Source organism: Pteropus vampyrus, unplaced genomic scaffold, assembly GCF_000151845.1.
Source record: "Pteropus vampyrus isolate Shadow unplaced genomic scaffold, Pvam_2.0 Scaffold7, whole genome shotgun sequence".
Lineage (NCBI taxonomy): Eukaryota > Metazoa > Chordata > Mammalia > Chiroptera > Pteropodidae > Pteropus > Pteropus vampyrus.
Window position 1 is genome coordinate 1,030,793 of NW_011888788.1, and position 17,194 is coordinate 1,047,986.

Consider the following 17,194-nt stretch of genomic DNA (forward strand, 5'->3'; position numbering starts at 1 on the left):
CAAGGCACCTCTGGGAAATCTGTTTAGTCCGGCTTTGCCCTCCACACCCAGGCCTCCCACATCTGCAAAGACACGAACAGGCCAAAGAATGCCACTCAGGAGCCATTCTCCATTTTATTTCTTTGGGAAAAGAAAATGAAGTTTTTCTATCACATATGGTAGAGATATATATTTATATATATTTATATATAATTTATTTTGTGGTTGGAAGTCCCAAAGCTGAGTCTGTTCATATTTTTCTTTTTCTTTTTTTTTCCCTACTAATGCCTTCTCTTCCCCCTGCCCCTCTGGCCCAGGCCCAGGTGCGAGGGCAGGTGGAGTGAGGGGTCAGTGGAATGGGCAGTGATTGCCAGGATGGCCCCCAAACCAGTTCAGCAATCTGGTGAGGGCCACGGGAAGGGGCTGTGCAAAGGGATAGAGGCCACACAGAGGGGCACTCCTGTTTTTGTGGAGGATGCACAGCTTGTTAAACAGTCACCAGTCATGGGAGGAGGCTGGTCAGGGGTTGGGGACTTGCTCACAGTAGTTGCCAGCTCTCTCCGCCCTTCCCCCAAACTCAGTCTTGGGGGTAGAAGGAAGAGAGTAAAAACAGAAATATCAGGACTAAGGGCCCAACCCTCCTCTAATTTTTATTGCTGGTGAATTAGAAATTTGCCTTTCCCTTCCTATCTTGGGAAGATGGACTCTGAGAGGGCCCAGAAAGGAGGAAGTCACATTGCTGTCCCAACTCCCATTGATGGCCATGCCAGGCCTCCCCCGGACAAACACTGGGCTACCTCAGGGCCCTGGGAACCCAAGGGTCAACGTTCCTTTCAGGTCAGCCTGTTCCTCAAGGGCAATCACAATCACCACCACACCTGCCCCCAAAACAAGAGCCTCAGGCTTAGGCTTGGGCCCAGTGGAGCTTGGAAGTGGGCAGTGCACCAAAAATCAAGCAGAATTTTCTACTGGAAGAAAAGGTGAGGTTTGGGGGAAGAGGTGGCCTGGGACAATGATGTTCTGACCATGAAAGCATGAAGCTAGGGAATAGAATGGGGAAGACACAGGAAGACATTACAGACACTCATGACCTCAGGAACTGGGTGAGGGGAGTGCCTGAGAGGCAGGTAGCACATAATAGCTGTAGTTAGAGCCAGACAGTGGCCTTGGGTGTGGGGTTAGCCAAGCAGATGGGGCTGTTGCCCTTAGATCCTGGCCAAAAGGGGGGTTGGGTAGAGCTAGGAAGCCTCCAGGTGACCCTTCCCAGGAACAGGAAGGCAGATCTTCCCTGGCACTGAGCCTCCAGCCTCAGCCCGTCCATCCCCCAACACACACATATGGACACACGTTTAAGACCAAGCCAAGCTCTGAGGCCTGGGCCAAAGAGACCTTGGGGGGGGAGGGGCTGGGCAGGTAGCCCTCTCAACCACAGGCAGGCCATCTGCTTCTACTTGTCCTGCCAATCTGCCCAGAGGGAGGGAGAATAGTGCAGGAAGGAGAGAGGCCAGGAGCCCAAGGTCTGTCAGTTTCAGCAGACCCCATGCAAGCCCCCTCAAGCTACATGGCCTAGAAGGTGAGCACAGAGAGCATCACTGGACACAGGGTAGCCAACAGTAGCAGCTCAGACCCATCAAGGGGCTAGGGCACCTCATGGTGCTGAAGGCCTGCCGCCTCTATCTCCAACAAGGGTGTGTCAACAAAGGGAGCCTGGACCCTTCATCCCCACTCGCTCTGCCCTCCCCATTACCTCCTCAGGAGGAGGATCCAAGTGGGCTGCCCAGGGGGGCAATGGCGGAGCTGGGAGGGCACTCAGTACAGGGAGGTGAGGGATCTGATCTGGCCACAGCTGCTTTGAGAACCTCTTTGGTCTGGGGATATGAGGAAACTGGCATGGGGAAGAGAGATGGTGGGAGGGGATACTGGAGACTCTGGCCTTTGACAGGGCATTTATCAAAAGACCACAATCCCAGGTCAGGGATCAGATTTCTGTGGACTCAATGCGCTCCAGGCGGGAGGGGGTCCAGGCTTTCTTCTCCTCGCCATGTTGGGGAGTGGGTGTGCTGGCACCTCCCGCGGCCCCGCGCTCCCGCAGCCGGCGCTCCAGCTGCTGATTGCGCTGGTACATCTCTACATAGCTCAGCTGAAGCTGCTTCTGATACTCGATGACCTTCTCCTTCTCCTCCAGCCACACGCGGCGCTCCTCAGCAAAGCTGGCTCCCTGGCGCTCCCGGGCTCTCCGCTCAGCTGCCAGCTCGGCCTGCAGTCGCCCCACCTCCCTCCGCAGGGCCCGTGTCCCATTCTCCCCACCAGCATCCACCTCCCCTTCCAAGGAGACCAAGGAGGCAGCGGCGGCCACGCCGGCCTGCCTGCGCATCTTGGCCTCATCACTCTCGCAAGTGGCCAGTGCATCCTGCGGCTCGGCTGGGTCCACGGGAGTCAGCGCTGGCTTGAGGCAGGTGGTAGGCAGCTCTCCCTCAGCCAGCTCCAGGCTGGCCTGCTTGCTGCTGAAGGAGTCCCTCAGGCTGAGCAGCTGTTCCTCCTTCTCCCGCAGTGAGGCCCGGCCCTCCCGCAGCTGGGAGCGCAGCCCTACAATCTCACTCAGCTTCTGGGACACATCGGCCTGTGAGTCCTTCAGCTGCTGCTTCAGAAGGGAAATCTCCCCGGCCTTCTGGCACACCTGGGCAGTGGGCAGGGTCGGGTGGGAGAAGCCAGAGTGAAGGTAGAGCTCTGCTCACCCCACCCCATTCTCCTATCCAGCCCCAGAGGTACCAAGCTTCCCCAGGGCTCCCCAAAGCATCAGACTGGGCAGAAGTGACACACAGGGCCCATTCAGACTCAGGACAGACATGCCAATCTCATCCAGCCCAGGGACACCTCTTGCCCTCACAGACACTCCTAATTGATTTTGCCCCCCGCCCCCATTCCTTTCTCATCCCTTGTGATGGGCTACTATTCTGGGTTTCTCCAGTGGACAGAAGGAAGAGGATGTAGAGGGAGAAGGCCCAAAGCCCCAACCCGCACCTCCCACTTAGTTTCCTCCATCCGGGGTAGGAAGTCGGCCTGCTCCTTCTGGCAGGCGGCCACTTTGTCCTCAAGCTCTTCACGCTGCCGCATCAGCCGGGCTGCCTCCTCCTGCAGCTGCTTCTTGTCCTGCTGCAGCCGCAGCACCTGTAGCTGTAGGCCCTGCTGTGCACGCTGGGCGCGGCGGGCCACCTGCTGCAGCTTCCCGCTGCAGCCCTGCCGCAGCTCTGCCAGCTCACGCTCCCACGCCTTCTGCCGCTCCTCCAGCACCTGGGCTACCGCTGCCTCACTCTGCTCCAGGCTCCGCCGCAGAGCTGCCACCTCCTGCTCTTTCTCCCATAGGCGCTCCTCTAGTTCCTGGATCAGAGCACTAGGCGAGGGTGGTGAGCAGGCCGCAAATGGCAGGCCTCCACCTCCGCCCTCTCCTGATCCAAGGTGGCCAGGCCTCCCCATGGATGAGGATGACCCGCTCTTGGAGGAGGCCCGCCCACTGTCGGAGGTCGCCAGGTCCTGGTAGCCCAACCCACCACCACCAGTGCTGCCGCCGCTGCCACTACTACTACCATAGCTGGCAGTGCCAATGCGGTTGATGTGGCTCGTGGAGGCACTGAGGGGTGCCAGGTGTTGGCTATAGCTGGAGCTGTACGTGGGCAGGCTTGTGAGTGAGTTCCGGCCTGAATCTGAGAGGCCGCCCCCACCCCCGCCCGCTGGGGTCATGGTCCGAGACTTGTCCAGTCCGCCCTTGAGGCCACCAGGGCCCTGTCGTCCCTCAGGGGTCTCATTGGTCTGTGGGGGACACAAGTTCTGCATGGAGTGGAAGTTCTTGGGTACAACGGGCTTGAAGGCAGAAGGCCGAACTAGTGGCTCTGAGCACTGCATAAAAGCAAGGAAAGGGGAGCGGGCATCAGGATGGGGCCTTAACCCCAGCCTCTTTCCTCTGGCCAAGACCTGTTCAGTCTCACCTCCCATTCCCATTGATCTCCATCCCAGGAGTTGCTCAGGGCTGGGTCTCTACCTTATGGCACCCCCAAGCCAAGGCTTTGACCTGGTCCCACAAGCTGGACTTGGCCTCCAAGGCCCCACTCCACGGCTCCCCAGCCTAGCCTCCCTCCTGGTACCTATCACCCAAACTCCAAGAAAGAGTTCTAGGGATGCCTCCCATTCCCAGAAAAAGGCCCTGGGGACTGACCTGGTCTAGCTTGCCCGAGGTGGCCAGGAGCTTAGGTGGGTGGCTGGGCTCACGATACTGTGGTGGGGCCTTGTCACTGCTGCCGCCACTGCTGCTGCTGCTGCCACCACTGCTGCCCACCACATTTCCGCAGACATCTGTGTGGTCACTGCCCCGCAGCTCACCATTGAGGTAGAGGGAGTTGGCGAGAGCCTTGTCCTCTGACGGGTAGCGGCCTGGCCTCTCCCTGCTGGCCCCGCTGCCACGGGGACCAGGGAAACTGCCCTGGCCGCCCCCACCCCCTGTACGGGTACCCACACTCTTCATGGCGAACTCTTGGGCATGGGCCACCCCACTGCCCACACTACCCATGGCCAGGCGAGGGTCTGGGGGTCCAAGCTCAGAGGGCCGCGGGGCAAAGGCCAGGAGGGGATCCCGCCCTGAGTCAGCGCGCACAGGCAACGTCTCCAGCTTCGCCATGACTAAGCCAGAAGTGCACTGTGGGCATAGGTGGGAAGGCAAGATAGGTCAGCCCCACCCCCACACCCACTACCCAAGCCAAGTCAGCCCCAGCACCACCCTCACGCCACCCCTCAGTGTCTTCTTCCCTACAATGGGTGTAAGAGTTTCAGACACCTCAGGTGGAAGAATGGGGCTGGGGTAAGAATGATTGCTTTGTAATGGGGCTGCCTGTTGCCCACCTGACAAAGCCCAACCCAGCCCAGGACACCATACACATACCTTCCCAACTGCTCAGCTTGGTATTCCACTCCTCAACCCCACCTCCTCCTACAAGCTTCCCAGACTCAGTGGCCCCCTCAATTATTTACTGCAACCCATAGAACTTAAGAGTTCTTTTCCCCCCGGACCTGGGCCCTTACATCCTAACCTCATGGGCAGGGAGATGGGGCTGGAAGGGACAGCAGTACCTGAATCCGAAAGGAAACCTCATAAGTTAAAGGAGAGAAACCCACCCCTATCCAAAACTTGTGGTTGGGGTCCTTCCCGGCACCCTAACCTAGAGTGTTGCAGTCAAGGGCAGAAGTGGAGGCTCACTACCAGCGCAGGCTCCTCTCCTTGCCTTTCCAAGGGGGCTGGGGAGCCGACGGGTCCTCAAGCCTGGGATCCTCCGAGGCCCGGTCTGCAGGGGCCATGTGCCTCACTCTCGAAGTCGGGGCTCGGCCCGAACCAGCTGTGCGATTTTGGACGGGCCGACTGAGCCATCCCGAACTGCAGTTTTCTCCTCTGTGAAATGGGAGGAATGAAGGACATACCTCGTGGGGATGCCACGTGCCGGGCGCCCCCAGGCGGCTGGCGCGCGAGGAGACTGGAGTCTTGGGGGGCGGAGGCAGGAGCAACGCCCCACCCCCCGCAGCTGCAGTGCATGGCCGGAGAGCCCTCCCGAAGGTCGTCTGAAGTCGGCTGCATGGGGGCCTGGCACGGAGGAACCCCTCCCCGTGTCCAGTATCTCGGCAGAGGCCCCAAAGCCGGTCAAGGCTGGGGCGGAGGACACAATGCCACCGGCTGCCGGGGCTCGTCTTGCTTCTCTCAGGGCCTATCTTTCTCACAAGTGGGCGGGGAGGGGCGGGGCCGTCGCACCCGGCGGCGCCCTGGAGGATTCCGCGGAACCGCGCTAAAAATTCACCGCCTCCGGGAAGACTTCCTGGATTACTCCCCTACCCCGCTCCCTGTGGACCTTGACCCTGCTCAGGGCACCGTGAAGTCCTCTGCGCCCCTCTGTGTGCATGCGCCCCCACTCTTCAAGGCCAATCCACAGGTACAGGGCCAAAAGGGCCTCGGGTTACCTGTGCTCAGGAGGCCCCGCTTCCTGGTTCCTTTGTCTTAAGTCCGCGCCTGGGAACACCTGCCCCAGTGATCCGCATAATCCAGCCCAGGCAGTTCCTGCTACAGGTGTGGTCGCTCAAATACATGTGCCAGAGATGGCAAGGGCTCCCTTCAGACCCCCTTTAGGCCCTTACCTCCTGCTTCCATCAGAAGTCAGGCAGGGAGCCCTCCTCTACCAAGGTGAAGGGGTCCAGGTGGCACACCACCACCCCTTGAGCACTCTTCAGACTATCTTCTACTCAGATGCCCACTTCTAATGTGTCTGTCCTATTAGGCCCCAGACGAGGGAAGCCTGACAAAGCTTTTGCCCTTCAGAAGTCTTCTGGCCACCAGACCTGGAATTATAGCCTTAGGTAGTTGGAAAGTTCACCACCAAGCCAATCCACACTGTCTTTGTGAAATTCCATTCTCTCAGAGTCTGCCCGCTAGGTGTGGAAAGCAGCACTTTACCACCTTCCTTCCTTTGGCTAATCTGTATCCTAGGGCACAATTTAAGTGTAGGATCAGCAAGTGTAGACCCTGAGACAGAGTAAGGGCCTCCTTACTTTGGTGCTATAAGGGACTCTCATGCGTCACCCTAGTCCCTGCTCTGCCTTCACTCCCAGCATACTCCAACCCACTACCCCTCAACTCAGAAATCACCCTCCTACCCTAATCATGGCCCCCTTCTCTCACCACCCCTGGTGCAGTGTAGGGAGCAGCAGAAGACTGGGAGGATGGAGGCTGAGTGTGGCCTGGGCTTGAAACCAGTGGGAAGAGGAACTGACAAAACTTCATACAGATGGGGTTCAGGGGATGGGAGAAAAGGTAGTGTGGGCAGAGCCCCAGAGGCTTGGGAGGCAGTGCAGGAGCAGGAAGAAGGCCAGGAGATGGGGGTGCTTCAAGAATGTGGTGGCAGCTCTGGTGTTAAATAGGGGCCAGGTAAATTGACATTGGAGAGTGTGCCCTGGATTTGGCAGGTGGAAACATCACTGGGGTCTATGAGAGAATGGTTTCAGAAAGGTGGTACAAGGCAAAGCCAGACTACAGGAGTAGAGGGGTCTGGAGGGAAAGATGGAAGATTCCCCACTAAAAGAAAGCCAAAGAAAGTCGTCATTTAAGTGATTTGAGATTCAAGGGCTTTTTTCTAATTTTAAAATTAAACATGGTAGAAATCTGAGTGTGTTGATATGCTGGAGGAAGCCACCAACAGTAAGATCAGAAATCTAGGCAAGAGGGCTGCACCAGAGGTTTGGGTCTGTGCAAGAGCAAACCTCAAAAGTGATCCTACTGATCATGAGACTGATGGGATAATAATGCTCGGGAAGGTGGTTTGTAAACTGTAAGGTGCAGTACAAACATGTAGTACTACCTTCTCTGAGATCCAGGAAAGAAGAATCTGACCATAGGTTAAGGCTATTCATATGCCACTCTGCCCTATTGTTTCCCTGGAGTGTATGTGGTCCCCAGCCAGATTCAGATACCCAGAGTCCTGGATGGAAATGAGGTCCCAGGACTGTTTCCTGAGCCTCTTATACCCAGGCACTACCTGGGGAATTCTTGACTGCCAACCCACAGCAGCTCTCCCTCAAGACTCGCTCCCCAAAGAATTTCTTGTCATAATTCTAATTTGTCATAGTCAACTCCATGCAAGTGTTCCCTGTCTTTTGTCTCTTCCAAGCTTGTTTCCTCAAAACCCCACCAGGGAGCTGGCAGGACAAGGAGGGACATATGTTTTCCTGGTAGGCAGAAATTGACCTAGGTAACTTAGTGTGGTCTGCAAAGGTGGCCTCATGGCATTAGCTCAACAACCTGGGATAACAGCTTGCCTGACTCTGCCTCTATCTCTGTCCCACCAACTCGCAGTGCCTGGGACATTACACACAGTATTAGCAGTCACGAAGGAGCCAAATGGACTTTACCTGCAGTTACATGGGCAGGTCCCTCCAACCCACAGTGACCACCCAGCTCCCTACTTTTGTAGCTCTCAAAGCTAGGAACACTCCACCCTTTTCTTGGGGTCTCAGAGGTCTTCACCCCCTAAAGATGTCAGCAGCCCCTCCTGCCAGCACACTTGCTGGGGGCTCCTCACTGGCCTTTCTTCCCCTGCACTCCCTCCCCCGTGCAGCTGCCAGGGGACTTTTTCTAAAGGGCAAAGCCAATCTTGTCCCTGCTCTACCCAAATTCTTCCATGAGCAGTGCCAAGCACAGTAGACTAGACAGTTCTGGAGGCATCAGCTCCAAGTGTAAATCCCAGCTCACTGATGGAATTGCGTGCAGGTTATATCATCTCTAGTTCTCACACCTACCTTACAGGAATCTTAAGAAGTAAGTGTATTATGGGTAAAATGCCTGGCATTCCTCTTTGTCCCAAGAACCAAAGCAGAGCTTGCAGTCAGGCCCCCAAGGCCTCTTCTGCTGCTCATCTTATTTTCTCTGACCTGAGCCCCTCTCCATTCCACAATCTCTTCCCAGATCTCTGTGCCCATCCTGCATCCTTCAAGGCCCAATCCAAATGCTGCCTCCCAGGACAGTATCCCTGATTGCCCATGGTGGGGAGGGGCCTTGGAGCACTTGGCTCAGGCTAATCCAGAGAGATTTCAGTCTAAGGCTTCCCTGGGGCTGGCCTGTGTGTGCCCCAGGGTGCACAGATGGCAAAGTCTTGGGGGTCTCTGTGCCCTGGCACTGAGGAGATGCAGAGAGGATGCGTGTGGGACTGCTAAGTATATGCAATGCAAAGAGGCAGTGAATTTGGACAGGAAAATCAGAAAGGGCTTCTGAGAGGAAGAACTAAGGGAGAAGAGAGATCGGGGACACTGTAGGTCTTTTGGGGGTGCAGAGGTCTCCAGAACTTCTTGGTTGGGATGTGTGAGGGGAGATCCGTCTTCCCTTGGCGACAACGGGGAAGGGGCCCATACCCTAGATCCTGGCTGTGATGAAGCCCATGTTTCAGGACTGAGGGGGCTGACAGCGCCCCCCCCCCAGCACACACACGCGGGCACACATGAGCCTCCGCACGGGGGTGGGGGGTGTTCGCCATTCACCAGCAGCCCACGGCCCGCAGCGCCACAGATGGAGACCCCGGCCACAGGCCATCCTGAGAAGGTGCCCGGGGGTCTTTGCGGTGGGGGAAATCCCACCCGCACCTCGCGGTGCTCCCCATCAACGCGTGTGGCCCCGGGGGGCGGGGCGCAGAGGGAAGAGGTGACATAATCCGGGCCGCACCCCCTCCGGCCGCCACCTCCCCCCGGGCCCGGCGAAGCATCCATGACATCATCGGTCTCATCTCCACTCCCCTCCCCCCCCGGGACCCTAGCAGCGGGACGCGCCCCCTCCCCAGCTCCGGGTCCGGTCCGACGAGCCTCGCGGTGCAGTGGGCACCGCGACAGGTCGGAGCCGAGAGGGACGCCGTGGTGGGCCTGTCTCACTTACTCGCTGCCTCAGGGTCCGGTGCGGGGTCTTCGGCTCCGACGCCACCCGCCCGGCTCGCTGGCGCAGCCCGAAGCCCGCCCGGCGGGGCGCGCGGCGCGGGCCCGGCTCCGCTCCGCGCCCCTCCCGCTCCCCGCCCGGGCCCCGCCCACCCGCGGCTGCGGCAAACGTGGACCCGCCCTCCAGCCACGCCTCCCGAGGCCACCAATCCCGGGGCTGGGGCGGAGCGGAGCGCCTTAACCCCTTGGTCGCTGCGTCCTAGCCTGCGCTTGAGACCCCTCTGTTTAAACCTACTCCAGGGCGCCGCGAGTCTGCCTCAAGCTCCTTTCCTCGTCGCCGGTTACCCGCCAAGACCCTTGGGCTCAGCCCCCAGTCTCTCCAACAAATCCAGTGGTACCACGCCCTCCTTGAACCCCACATCTTTGGCGACAGTGAGGAGCACCTCTGGCTTGGGGAAGGAGCTCCCGACGCCGAGCCCTGAGCCCTATTCTTCTCCAGCTTCCGACGCGGCCTCCCACCTGACACCGTGAGATCTTGCAAGTCTGCAAGGTGGGGGCGGGGCAAAGCGTCACCGCTGGATCAGACACAGTGGAGGGAAGATCCGGCCCCGCGCCGAGACCGCAAGCGGGCATGTGGGAGGCTTCGAGGGGTCGTGACTGCGTCCGTCAGCAAACAGCCTATTTGAAACTTGCTGCTCGCGAAGGTTCACCGTCCGGGGGAAAAGGCGGGCGATGAGGAAAATGACATACATTACAGTTCAGCAGGGTTTGAGTGCTTTCACCTTGTGCCCTGCACCTGACACGAGGCCCGACCCCGTCCCGCACGCTGCATCGGGTGGTGAGAGAGGTGGCGACTTCCTCCCTGCCCCGGAGCTTCAGCTTCCCACGCGCGTGCCGCGTTCTGTGGAGAGTGCTCATTCCGCCCCTGGTAGCCCAGGAGTACTGAAGAGGTCTACCTGGAACTGGGACCTTAGCCTTGACGAAAGCCAAGCCTAAGGTTCAGTACTAGCAAAAGCCTGGGGGTACAAAGGGCCTGCCCTAAAAACCACAGCGCCTTCACTCTGGCTGAGATTTAACCCATTGTATCTCTGCTGTTATAGCTGATTTGTTTGGTTTTCTGTCATCCTATTTTATAGTTTTTATTTCTTGCTATTTCCTGTTTTCTGAATTTTTCTATATTTGCATTTATCTTCTATAGTGTTTTGCAAGGCAGAAAGCCTGTTTTTAATTCTTCTGGTGGTGGCCTGTAAATATCAAATAAAAAGTTTATATTTCACAAATTATTAGTCAATAACAAATCATTCATTTTTATATTCCTCATGTAATGAGAAATTTAATGTGCCTTCCCATCTCTTGGCCTGCTACCCTCATACCTACTTGTATGTGTCCACTTAATCCAGGATGATAGACCCGGCTTTTGTTTACACTTTTTTTAAGCCACTAAATCATTTGAATCATTGTTTTTGGCTTTTGTCAACATTTTGTGTAATCGGTATCAGTCTCACTGCCAGTTTTATGCTCTAATTTTTTTATTCCTCATTTAGACCTTTCTCTCACTTCACTGGTGATTTCCAGGAGGATTCCTCAATGTTATGTTTTTTTAAGCCTTTGTCCAGGGTTAGAATTCATTCTACAGGACACATATGTGATGGCTTAACTGTAGAATTCTTAAGTCTCAAGCTTTTCCCTTCAAGACTCTCTAGTCCTTATCCCGTTTTCTTTTGGCTTTTAAAATGGTAGCAAGTACACATGAAACTAATATAGTCGACCCTTGAACAACACGGGTTTGAACTGCGCAGGTGCACTTATAAGTGGATTTTTTTCAATAAACATATTGGAAAATTTTTTTGAGATTTGTGACAATTTGAAAAAACTTGCAGATGAACCTAGAAATATCACGAAAAAAGTCAAGTATGACTTTTTTATGCACAAATACATAAAATACAAGCAATCTATTTTATCAATTACTACTATAAAATATATATAAACCTATTATAAAAAGTTAAAATTTGTCAACACTTACGAACACATACGAACCATATATGGTGCCATTTGAAGTCCAGAAAAATGTATGACACACAAAATATGTGCTAATGAACTGTTTGTTATTCGTGAGGCTTCTGGTCAATAGTAGGCTACCAGTAGTTAAGTTTTGGGGGAGTCAAAGTTATATACACATTTTCCAGTGTGTGGGTAATTGGCACCTCTAATCTCACCATTGTTCAAGGGTCAATTGTAATATGTCAATTATATCTTTAAAAAAAAATTGTAGAAAATCTGGGCTGGTCTGTTTTAGGTGAGCAATTTGCCTGATGTTTTTTGGGACTTTTTATCCTCAAAAGTCAAACATTTTACCCATATAAGCCTTTTTCTATTAATTTTCCAGAAATTAAAGATCTTTTCAGCTTAGAAAAGTTTTCTTCTAATATGTTCCTGTCCATTCTGTGAACAGAGCATTTTGTTTTTTTCTCCCCTAAAATTATCACATTGTCAGTTAAATCTCTGTTCTTTTTATCTGCATTCGGGGAGAGTATCTCAAGTTTTTCTCCACCATCGCAGATTTAATTTTCTTCAAAGTCAAGGGTACTCTTTGCTTTCTCCAATAAGATATTTAATTCTGCTTTTTTCCTTTCATTTTAGCCAATTTCTACCTCACCTGTCTTGATCTCGATCTCTCTTTTTAGTTCTCTGTTCTTATTTCATAGAAAATGTGGCTTTGCATCTTAAGAACAACAGGAAAATAAGAGAATACCACATCTGACTCTATTCCAATGTATATGAAAATCTTGACAAAGTGGACCATTTTCCAGAAAGTAAAATTTAAAAATAAGAGGTCAAAAACATTATCCGAGAAATATGTCCAAAAAAGGTTCTGGGCTCAGATGGTTTAATGGAAGAATTCTCTCAAACTTTCCATGAATAGATAATCCTCACTCTATAAATCAATAAGAGCCCAGAAAAGTTAGTATGCTATTTCGTTTTATGAAGCTACAATTTTCCTTACACCAATTCCCAAAAAAAGACAGCATAATTCAGAGGGAAAAAATTCCTAAACATAACTCAAGGAAATAAAATATCATTGTATATGAAATTAATAACCCATGAGATTGTTAAATGAGAAAAAACAATCGTCATAGTAGATGGCTAAAAATCATTCAAAAAATCAGTAAAAGAACCTTTGTAATTAGGAATTTCAACCAGGAACAGTTGAAATTAGATTTAGTAGTTTGTGCCACCCTGACATCTGGTGAAAGCAGGAGGGCCTCGAATGGCCTAAACAAAAGTTGCCCTAGCCAAACAATCCTTATCAAATGGACCAGGTGCAGCTCCTGCTTATCTCTGAATAGCAGGTTTCAGTTCCCTGTTAGCCAGCAGAATTGCATCCCTGCAGGAACCAGGGGGCACTTCACCCTCTTACTGCTATAAAGCCTGCCCCTCACAGCCTCTGGTTGTTTACTATAGTCCCCAATACAACACCTGTGTGGCCCTAGTGTCCTCATCCCCTGACCTGTGAGGATATGTAAATAATAAATTACTGTCAAACTTATCTGTCCAGTGTCAGGTATTGTCTGGCCATCCCCATAACCTTATGGTGGAAATCGCTCCCTTATCAATGGAGTAAAGGGGAGGCGATTAAAACAAGAATCTGTCATCTTAAGAAAGCTGAGAAAATAAAAAATAAGAAGCCAGTCTATCAAACTGACAAAAATTAAGAAGACTGATGATACCCCGTGTGAGTGAGGCTGTAGGGAAACAGGAACTCAGTGTTTTTGAGAGTATAAATTGCTATAACTTTTTGGAGGACAACTGGGTAATATATAAAAATGTGGAATGTGTATGTCCTCTGACCCAGCAATTCCATTTCTGGGAAGAAATGCCATCACAAGTAATATGAGAGATGCATGAAGATAGTCACTGATGTACTTACTGTAATAGCAAAAAAAAATTTTTTTAACCTAAATACATCAATCTATTAATAGATTGATTATATGAATCACAATGCATCCCATGCAATGTAACAATAGAAAGCTATTTAAAAGAATGACATGAATGTCTATGTATTGAGATAGAAAGTTGACTATATTAAGTGAAAAAAGTAAGTAGCAGAATCATGTATTCATAATATAACTTTTCTATTATTATTATTCTTTTTATGCCTACAGCACCTGGTCTTCCTAGGTGGTCTCCCACCCAAGTACTAACTAGGCCCGACCCTGCTTAGCTTCCGAGATCAGATGGGATCGGGCTCGTTCAAGGTAGCATGGCCATTGACATTTTTCTATTATTTTTAAAAGAATGTACATGAACGTGCATAGAAAAGTCTGGAAAGATACACATCAAACTATTAACAGCAGCTACCTTGAGATGGTGAGATTGCAGGGTACGATAAAGTGGAAGAGAGGGCTCTAGGAACTTCTGTAATGCTTGCATTTTTTATGATAAGCATGTATTACTTTTGTAAAAACAAAGAAGTCTGCTTAAAAGAATAAACAGGTGAATAAGCTCTGAAAATTTAGAAAGAGCAGACTATTAAGATATTAAATATTTACTCAAAAATCCCTGACCCAATGTAATTTGCATTCTAGTGGAAGGAGACGGTAAGTAAAATATATAGTGGATTAGAAAGTGGTTAAGTACTAAGAAGTTGACATTGCTGGGGATAAAGTGGAAGGCCTCACTGAAAAGGTGACATTCAAGTTACAGACTTGGAGAGGAGGGAGTAAGCCAACTGTATATCTGGAGGTTTTTAGGATGCAATCGATTTATCTATAATAAAATAATCTTTTCAAGATTTTATTTTGTTGCACTAAAGCTTCTAAATAGAAAAAGCTACTTAAACATTATTTTAATTATGATTTTAATAAGATTAATAACTACAAAAGGAATTGAAGAACCATCTTTTAAATGGCACTAGCCCTAGATTGTATTACAGCTGAGTTCTACTCATCTATACAGCTTTATAGAGCTCACTCCAAATCATAGGAAAAGATGAAAAGGTCCCACATTCACTTTATAAAAGTAGAATAATCTTAATGCCAAAATTTGACAAATGATATAAAAGAAGAAAACTGTGCTTGATTAATTATCTGTCTTCTCCTCTCGTTTGTAACATCTATGCAGACAGGATCCTTTTCTAAAAGTTCCATATCTCCGTCTTAATATTCTAAGCAGAATGATGGCCCCAAAGATGTCCAAGTCCTAATCCCCAGAACCTATGACTACATTAGGTTACATGGCAAAAAAGAATAAAGATTGTAAATAGAATAAGGTTTCTAATCAGATAACCCTAAAATAGGGAGATTATCCTGGATTATCTAGGTAGGCCCAAAGTAATCACAGCATCCTTAAAAGTGGAAGAGGAAGGCAGAAGAGAGCCGGGGGAGATGTGATTACAGAAGAATGGTTAGAAAGCTGCAACATAGCCAGTTTTACAGATGGAGGAAGGGGGTTCATGAGCTAAGAAATGTGGTGACCTCTCGAAGACAAAAAAATAGCTTCCAAAAGGAACACAGCCCAACCCTGATTTTTAGCTCAGTAAGACCCATGTTGGAATTCTAACCTACAGAACTATAATAAATTTGTGTTGTTTTACACCACTAAGTTTGTGGGAATTTGTAATAGCAGCACTAGAAAACCAATGCAAGCATAAAATAAACACTCAGCATTCATTTGCTAAATGATGAATAAAATTGCAAAAACCCTGGATCTATAGATAAATGGGTAAAAGATAGAAATAGATCATTCACAAAACACAAATGGCCAATAAACAGTTGAAAATATCATCAGCCCTGCTGATATTCAAGAGATGCAAATCAAAATCAAATTAGCAGACTATTGTGATCCTTTGGGATCCAACCCACCAAGTAATCCAGGAGACTTGTACCTTCTTTGGGATGATGTGGGAATCCCAGTTACCTCCAAACACCAAATTTCAGGGGCAGACAAGGCAATTTAATCCATGCAAAAGTTTGGATGTTTGTATTAAATCTTTTTACAGCTGCATTTGCTTTATGAGGAAATAACCTCTGGAATTGGGCCAAAAATTCCTGAGAGTAACCAGTAAAAGTCTTGGAGGTTATCTAAACCAATAAAAAACTAACTGAAATAGTTATGATCCAAGTATGTTGGAGTCTTTTACAAGCTGTTTTATAAGCTGATTAGCTGATATTTACACACACACACACACACACAGCCTGTAAAAAATAAAAAAGGAAAAATACAAAAAATTATTAGACTTCATTCTCCTTTTTTTAACCACTATTCTTTACAAATTGCATATTTTACTTTAGAAGATGGTTTATAATTCTACATTCCTGAGTCCCTCTGTAACATTTTTTTTGTTTTTACATAATCGATGCTTTGTTTATGTAATACTAACAGAAACTTATCTGTACCTATACGATATAAACCTTATTGCAAGATATTAAGAAACAAAGTCAAAAGGAATACAAACCACCACTCCGCCCACCATCCCAAGTGAGTTTTATGTACTTACACCTATTGTGAAGCATGTTTGTCCTTCTTAAAGCACCAAGCAGAATAATAATAAAATGATTATTGCATCATGGAAATTGTGGTCATGTCCAAATCTTTAATCAATTTTATGGAAACATGCAAGCTCCAAAAATGTTACCAGATTTTGTTTTTGTAAAAGCTAGGATAAATTTGCCCAGCAGAAAGCCTCCTTTTACATTATCACTGCAGATAGACATAGTGGTAGTTAAATAAAACTTTTATTACCTGCCTTTGGGGCCCAAACTTTCCATGTGTCCTTCACTCACCATTTGCCCACTTTTCCTCTCCTGAGTTGCTATCACCCAGCAGGGATAGTAGCTAAGACGTGGGAAAACAAGAATTTCCCGATGATTACAGGTTAAATAATTTCTCATCTATTCATATTTGTTACTATGGTCTTATTTTGAGGTGAGGCAATATATACAAACTAAAAAGGCACCAAGACAACTGCCGAACTAGACATCAAGCATGTGTCTATACAACTACACTGTTATTTGAGTTATGTGAACTGTGGGGTTTAGCTCAACAACAAAGTGACGTGATCTACCTTGTTGATGAGAAATAGTTAAAGGGAAATAAAACGACAGAGGTATTAAATTTCAGTTACTCAGTTATGCTACAGTTGGAACATTACTAGTTTTAGTTTTGGTATCATTATTATGAATGTGTCTTTTGTATCATGTTAGAAATTAAGTCAAATTGTAAAATCATATAAGTTAAAATAACTAAAACCAGTCAGTGTCAATCTAGCAGGTTCCATGCAAAAGGTTATATTTAAATAAGTTCGTTACAGTATTGGTATTTGGGAGATTCTCTCATAAGGTTCCCTTACACATTTTGCTAGAATGAGTAACCAAATAATATATTAACCAGCCAAAAATTATGTATGTTATCAGAATAAACCAAGTAAAACTATTTTTCAATGTCACTACTGTAATATAAATTGCTTTTAGTACAACTCTTTTGGCAAGTTATATATGATACACAACTCTTATCGAGATACTGATCCTCAGGCCTGTCCTCAATATAAAAGGAATAGGCTCCTTAGAATCCTGTTTTTCAAATTGTAGGCTGAGATCTGTTAGTGGGTTATTAAGTCAATTTAACCACCATCAGCAAGGAGACAGAATCGAGAAGCAAATATCAACATGCACTAAGCCATGGTAAGTGAAGGACCACTGTGAAACTTTGCTTCAGTTATCTGTATATATGCACACACATATGTCCTTAATGTAAAAGATTCCTTATTGAGAGAGAC

The 17,194-nt window shown here is 49.2% G+C and overlaps 1 protein-coding gene and 1 pseudogene across 5 annotated transcripts; both read right to left on the reverse strand.

Moving 5' to 3' along the window:
• Nucleotides 1-95: 95 nt before the first annotated feature.
• Nucleotides 96-9,554, reverse strand: LZTS3 (leucine zipper tumor suppressor family member 3). 5 transcript variants are annotated; one of them, XM_023537125.1, is made up of 5 exons: nt 9,425-9,554; nt 5,250-5,413; nt 4,190-4,666; nt 3,001-3,873; nt 96-2,656 (listed from the first exon to the last, which is right to left on the reverse strand). In XM_023537125.1, exons 3-5 carry the CDS (start codon nt 4,646-4,648, stop codon nt 1,958-1,960), a joined length of 2,031 nt encoding a protein of 676 aa, XP_023392893.1. In that variant the 5' UTR covers nt 4,649-4,666; nt 5,250-5,413; nt 9,425-9,554; the 3' UTR covers nt 96-1,957. The 5 variants fall into 5 exon arrangements, with proteins under 5 accessions (XP_023392893.1, XP_011367974.1, XP_011367981.1 ...); XM_011369672.2 differs by having other exon boundaries at nt 5,228-5,413; XM_011369679.2 differs by having other exon boundaries at nt 5,225-5,413.
• A 4,020-nt stretch (nt 9,555-13,574) lies between these two features.
• On the reverse strand, nt 13,575-13,693 carry LOC111746855 (annotated as a pseudogene).
• Nucleotides 13,694-17,194: the final 3,501 nt, after the last annotated feature.